Source organism: Melanotaenia boesemani, chromosome 5, assembly GCF_017639745.1.
Source record: "Melanotaenia boesemani isolate fMelBoe1 chromosome 5, fMelBoe1.pri, whole genome shotgun sequence".
NCBI classification, from domain to species: Eukaryota; Metazoa; Chordata; class Actinopteri; order Atheriniformes; family Melanotaeniidae; genus Melanotaenia; species Melanotaenia boesemani.
In genome coordinates, this window is record NC_055686.1 from 7,534,489 (window position 1) to 7,541,346 (window position 6,858).

General features: G+C 38.4%; 1 protein-coding gene across 1 annotated transcript; it reads left to right on the top strand.

The window, feature by feature from the left end:
• Positions 1-3,282: 3,282 nt before the first annotated feature.
• On the top strand, positions 3,283-6,441 carry LOC121640196 (type-2 ice-structuring protein-like). The gene is made up of 7 exons (XM_041985915.1): positions 3,283-3,397; positions 3,491-3,554; positions 4,381-4,407; positions 4,518-4,627; positions 5,441-5,575; positions 5,902-6,010; positions 6,189-6,441. Exons 2-7 carry the CDS (start codon positions 3,503-3,505, stop codon positions 6,266-6,268), a joined length of 513 nt encoding a protein of 170 aa, XP_041841849.1. The 5' UTR covers positions 3,283-3,397; positions 3,491-3,502; the 3' UTR covers positions 6,269-6,441.
• The last annotated feature ends 417 nt before the right edge of the window (positions 6,442-6,858 follow it).

The window sequence follows — 6,858 nt, forward strand, 5'->3', positions numbered from 1 at the left end:
TCTTGGGTCCTCACCTCCACCAACACATAACTAGAGATGGTGAAAGCGAGGCCTCATGAATCATTGAGCCAACTTTGACCTAAATGCATGAAAATGGCTTGCTGTTGTGAATCATTTGACCAGGTGAAAGAGCTCTATCTGCTGCCTGTGGGTGTCTGATGAATCAGATGAACGGCGTTGACACTTCACATCTGTCATCCCTAACTCATCTTGGAATACATGTTCAATAAATGATATGTAATCTACCATCTGAGTGAATATTTATTTTCTGTTGTTCAAATAAATAAGGAGGGGTATTAGATAACATTTGTTTAGGTAACAGAATTATGGTGCAATTTAAAGTATATCAGTCTGTAATGACAGTAGTGGTCTGCACACAGAGGGAATGGAGACGTATGAGGGAAAGGGTGCTTGTGCAACATGGATGGTGATTGTGTTACTGAGTTTGTAAAGTTGTATCAAAATATATGATGGGACAAATGCTTGTGTAACATTGTGATGTGTCAGAGATTTTTATTTAAAAACAGTATTTTTTCAATGATGTTAGGCTTCAGTCTGCTCCTCCTGTGGCACACTACCTCTCCAGCTTTGGAGAAGAAGCACAGATGTGGCTGGCATGTGCAAATATTGTCTTGCCAGCCTGAATAGGCTGAGGTACACAGACTTGTGTGTCCTCCAGTATTCGAGCAGGTCTTCTCGTCTGGAGAGGTAGGATTCAGCTAGGTAACGGTGGACCTTCACCGTGGCATCTGCCGTTGCACTCTGAGTGCTCTGAGTTGCACCTAAACGAGAAATAAATAAGTGACAAAAAGCCTATTTCAGGAGGAAATAATGCAGACGTAATCAGTGGCTAATACAAACCAACTCAGCTATCCAGGATGTCCGACAAGTTGTCCAGGTCCCCTGCTGCTGCAGATGTGGATGTCGCTTCTGTTGGTAACTGAAATTAGACACAGAATAAAACAGTGTCATGTGTGCTTATTACATAGCTAAGAACTCAAGAAAATCTGGCGTACCTGTGACGTAGATAGTGCCGCTCTCTCCACTCTCATGCTTGCAGCACATTCGGTGGTTACCATGGCAACGGCGTCTTGTGCAGATGTTGTATTACCAAATGCAATTGTTTTAAATCAGGGCTCCAGTAAAGTTGCCGTTGCCAGGACACGGATATTTTCTACATGACATCTTGTGTGTAAGAAGTGTTGCAGGTGTTGTGTTAGTTCGATTGCTGTAGGATTGTGTAGTACACCAGCTTTTGTAGCAAGTTTATGCTGCACCATTCGGATTATTGGAATGACTTTTGATGCTGACAATATCATCTCTGAAGAAAGTTCTGTTGTTGACAAGTTGAATGGTCCGAGAACCTCTAGGCACCCACCAGTGGTGTCATATTCAATGCATGAGAGGGGGGTGACATCAGCGGCCAGAGACGTGAACGCAGCTCCAACCGGTTTATGCTGCTCATGAAGACGCTGCAGCATGGAAAAGGTGGAGTTCCACCGGGTGTCAACCTCTAGAACAGGGTGTTAAACTCTGGTTCTCGAGGGCCGGATCCTGCAGGTTTTCATTGTTTCCATTGGTCTAACACACCTGAAAAAAATCAAGTGGATCCAACAGCTTCCTTTCAACTTCTTCACAAAAGCCCATTAATTTAAGTCAGTTTTTGCCTCAATCTCCATGCAGTCAACTGTGCGTGCAAGGCATCTCTCAAATTCTTGGCCATATGTGACTGCTTGAAGTGGCTGACACCCAACAGAACACTTGCTAGCTCCGTGTCCTCGTTTACGTAGTGGCAGGTGACCCCAATGTAGCCATCCATGGCATTAGGTGACACATGTCCACTGTTAGGCTGACCCCTTCTGCCTTCTCCACAACTTTGATGGCATGTTCTTTACCCTCATTATATTTCTTCTCCACCAATACCTTCAAAGCCTGAGTAGGCAGGGTGTATGTGGGGTCTAGCTTCTGAACAAAGGCCCTGAAAACTTTGTCCTCCACCAATGGTTGTGCATCCATAACGATCATGCCCACCAGTGCCTCATCAAATTCAGCTTGCCGCACAATAAAATAAAATAATTTACATATCGTCACCATCCTACAGCAATGGTGTAAGTAATTTATTAGACAAAAATTATTTGTTTCATTTTATTAATCATTTTGTTGTGCTGATAATATCACCAACATTGTCAGAAGAAAAACCCTTTAAGAAGTAGTTATTTTTGACTGGGATGAAAGATGAAAAGAAAGTGCCTTACCACAAGACAATAAAATTTAAAAGTACTGAAGAGAATGGACACTTTCAATGTTGCCTGAAGCAAGATTGGCACAACCAGTTTGTGAAATATTAAAATGATTCAGCATTACACAAGATGGGGATGTTAATTTAGAGTCTAAAACATGTTGCATAATCTTAACTGTTTTCACAACATGTCATCTGAATATACTTCCTAATAAAGTAGAAACTCGCCACGATAAAAGGTCAAGATCGGTGGAGCGTTGACGTTTCAGAAAGATGGCAAATAAAACTAAAATTATGTTACAGTTCATTTACATTTATTGGAAATTGAAAATAATATGATTGAACAAAACTGTTCTTTTTTGTAATTAAAGTATGTTTATTGAATAAGAGAAACCCCATAAATTTATCTGACTAACTAATTAAGGCAAACATTGCATTAACAGTCCTTATATTTAGAAGTTGCTTTGTCACAGTGGTGAACCGAATCCACTGAAAAACACTTTATCTTAGTAATTTATGAAGTTTCTGACTGTTTTCAAGCCTTAAATTTAGAATTTTTGTCATCAGGTTTCCAAAAACAAATTAATAACTAAAAAAACAAATTTGGCCCTAAATCTGTAAGAGGAGCTGATTTTGAGCACAACACAATATGTGGAAAATAACAGTATATAATACTCATGACAGTTACCCTGACTTTTAGTCTTAATTGTGTTTGTTTATTTCAAGTGTATTTAATGTTTTCTTTAGCCTACTTAATTTCCTGTATCTTTCTACTTTTGGTAAAGTTTTATGTTTTTAAATCATATTTATTCTGTGTAAATATGTTATTCTTATCTTATTGACCTAATCTGTGGTTTGTCCACACTTATAACTGCTCTTCAGTTCAGTTTAATACTGTGGGTTCACTACAGATGATCTTTGTGTGTGTGTGTGTGTGTGTGTGTGTGTGTGTGTGTGTGTGTGTGTGTGTGTGTGTGTGTGTGTGTGTGTGTGTGTGTGTGTGTGTGTGTGTGTGTGTGTGTCAGTTTTAACTTGCATCTTCTAAGTTCCTGATATATTGGAGATGGAAAGATAAAGAACTGGATATAAGAGCCGGTCCTTGGCAGCTCAGAACAAACCTGAAGATTCAGACTGAAACTGAAGATCGTTCTGCTGCAGGTTTGATACAAACTCTCTTACATCCTCCTGTTTTTAGGCTTTTTTATGGTCAAACAGAAGAATAACTAACATGACTGTCTCTCTGTACTGAAGGTGAGAATCATCATGACTCTGACTCTGCTTCTTGTTGCCGTGATGGCTCTGACCAGAGCTGCTGGTGAGTACATCCGTCTAAACTTGTGCTTTCTGACAGTAAAAACTTTAAATGCCCATCTTGGATTTCCTGAAATGAGTGAAGATAGTAACCAGTTTCAGGGGATGAATGTTTTTTGCTTAAATGTTTTAATATCAGCCTAAACGAGTATTTGACCTGAGGATGATTTTGTGGGAAATTATTTCTCAGACTGCAGACATGTTTGGGCCAAATCCGGGCTCCTTATGGCTCAGTTACAACACTGGCAAATGTTATGTGGGCCACAAGTGGACCAGATGTCAGCTGCCAGCCTGGCTTGGATTATGGCAAGTCTCCTGTAGGCCACATGTGATCCAGATGTTAGTTGTTGGTCTGAATGTGGATTATGGCAAGAATTTACAGGGCCAGGACTGGTCCTAAAACCGAAGCCTGCTTGTACATAGACTATGGCAACGGGGGTCACATGAGGTGGTGATGTGGCTGAGTTTTGGCGGCCACATTTAGATGTTCCGTCCCGTTTGTGTCACTGCTGCCATGTTGGCCAGGCTGTGTTCATAAAATAAATAATTTGATCTCAAACATCTGCCTGGTGAAACAAATGAAACAGAAAATGGCCAACGCCATAAGTCAGGACCAAATCTGGGCCAAAAATGTTTCTCTACTGTATCTGAAATGGATATATTCACACTCCATAAAACTTGGTAAAGCATGATTATTGAAGAAAAAAATCAGCTTTTGCCTGAAATGAGACTTGTATAAACTAACATAAAATAATTATACTGTGGTGTAAATACAATGATTAAATAAACTAAATCAAACCAAGTAACAGTTTAAACACCTTCTCCTCCAGATGCTGCAAAACAGACAGAAGCTGAAGGTTCGTAGCTATTTGTCCTTTTATGTGAAATCATTTCCACTTTGTCATGATTTTTTTTCTGATGTAAATCATAAAAAAACAGATTTTTTTTTTTGTTTTTTTCCTTTCAGAAGTGAATGTCGTTGAAAAGAGAGGATGGCTTTGTTCTTCTGGATGGACTTGGTACGATTGGCGCTGTTTTCGTTTTGTTCCAAGACCTTTGACCTGGTCCGACGCTGAGGTAACACATCAACATGTTTTATACATTTACTTACTTCTATGGTTTTATTCACTTCATTCCCTCATAAAAAGACTTTGCAAAACTAAGATAACGTAGAAATCAGGTTTGTTTAAAAGAGAGAGAAAAAAAATGTTATTTAAGGAATGTATTTACATCAGCTAGGCTCATGTCACATTACTCAGGGTTAACATTACATAGAAGAGATTCAGTGTTATAACTGAACCTGTTTTTTTTTTTGTTAAACAGAAGAATAACTAACATGACTGTCTCTCTGTACTGAAGGTGAGAATCATCATCATGACTCTGACTCTGCTTCTTCTTACCATGATGGTTCTGACCAGAGTTTTAACTCTTATAACATTGTGTAGAAACATCAGGCATTTTAAGCTTTTCATTTGTCTTTTTGGGCATGTTAGTTTCAGGGTAAACATAAAGGGTAGACCCAGATAGCAAAACATGTTTGGCCCAAATGTGGCCCACATCAGTTTTGATTTGGTCTGTATTTGGCCTTGACTTGCGGTGTTGATGCCATGTGAGTGTGGGGGCTGAAATTCAGCTGGCTCACAACCAGATGTGGCTCACATTACACTTTCTGTAACCCAAATCCAGGCCAGCTAATGATATCTGAACCACGCAGGACCCACAAGGCACTTGCTAGTTACTTACTAGAAGTGCCAAAAGTAGCTCACATTAGGCCCAAATGTGTCTGCTATGTGACTGGGGAGAGTCATCACTTCACAATAGTACATTCTATACAATATTCTCTGTTTTTGTGGGGACAGTTAATTGCATCTCCATTTATTTCCACTGTAGGAAAACTGTAGGTCCATGAAGGCGCACCTTGCATCTGTAAATAGTGCTGAGGAGTACCATCACATCCAGAAGATGATAGCAGATCAGACCCACAATTATCCTAAAACATGGCTCGGAGGCACTGACAGTAAACAGGTATGTAAAATTAATTAATAAATACAAGAATCTGATTTTTCATGCTTTGATCTTGGTTGGAGCAGTCAGAGATCCATTTTGTTAAAAGCTTTGAGATGTGACAAAATTTTCAGAAACAGTAACTAAATCAAACTATTTTCCATATTTAGTGACAAATAAGAGATTATTTTCTTCTCCTTATAAACTGTATGTTGACCAGATGTTGTTTTATAGAAATACTGAGCCTTCTTTTTGCTTTTCTTTATTTTGTTCAGGTGAGTTTATGTTGACTTTAAATCTGCTTTGCTTCAGTCGACTGTTCCTTATTCTTATTTTCTCTTATCAAGGAGAGGAGATGGCTTTGGGCTGATGGTTCACGTTTCTTGTTTAAATACTGGTGCCACAGACAGCCAAACAACCTTGGCAACCAGGATTGCCTTGTAATGAATTTCTCAGGTAACCTGATAAAATGATGAATGACAATAAAACAATGGCAGCTTTGTAGTTGGTGATGAAAAATTACATCAACTAAAGTGTATTAATACTTGATCCACAATGCAAAAATTAATCCTAAATACATGTTTTGTTTTGTTTTGTTTTTTTGTTTTTTGTTTTGTTTTTCTGACATTCACAGGAAAGAAATGCTGGGATGATCAGAAGTGCGACAATAAGAATCCATCTGTCTGCGTCAAGAGCTGGTCATTATTCGACTGATCCAAAAACATCAAGCATCTACGCAAAAATCAGCGTATTGCAAATTTATTCTGTCTTTATTTCTCTGTTGTTGCTGTAATGCTGCATGAAATGTGAATCAACAATTGACATAGTTGAATGTCACTTAGGTCCTGTACCTTTAACTCTTAAAACTCCAAGCCTTTTTTTTTTTTTTTTTTGGCGTAAAACTGCCTGTAGAAGCTGAACCCTTTTAATCCCAGTCAACATCGAGACATGATGTTTTCAGGACAGCCTCAGTTGTCAGATCATGAGGTTAAAATGAAGCAAAATGAATGTCTTAATAGATATAGCAGCATGAAGAACAGCCATTAAAAACACAACAGAATTTATTACTAACAGAACTTGTAGATACAACACAGAGACCAAGCCTTTACTCATCTGCACATCATTCTCTTAAGTCTTTACTTTGAGGAGAAAAAGTATTAACATTGAAACAAACACAGAGAAACATGGAAATAGAAATATTTAAACTTTTTACATATTTACAGTTTTTCCTTCAGCTGTTTTTATCTATATACAGTCATTTAGGCATGGCAGTTTATTAATATAACATATATTATTTACAGGAA

What these genes read in the sequence shown, in the direction of transcription:
- LOC121640196 (XM_041985915.1), top strand. Translation starts at nt 3,503, where the DNA reads ATGACTCTGACTCTGCTTCTTGTTGCCGTGATGGCTCTGACCAGAGCT. An exon ending in GGCTCTGACCAGAGCTGCTG is followed by an intron (nt 3,555 to 4,380) that starts GTGAGTACATCC and finishes CTTCTCCTCCAG; the next exon opens with ATGCTGCAAAACAGACAGAA. An exon ending in CCTTGTAATGAATTTCTCAG is followed by an intron (nt 6,011 to 6,188) that starts GTAACCTGATAA and finishes TGACATTCACAG; the next exon opens with GAAAGAAATGCTGGGATGAT.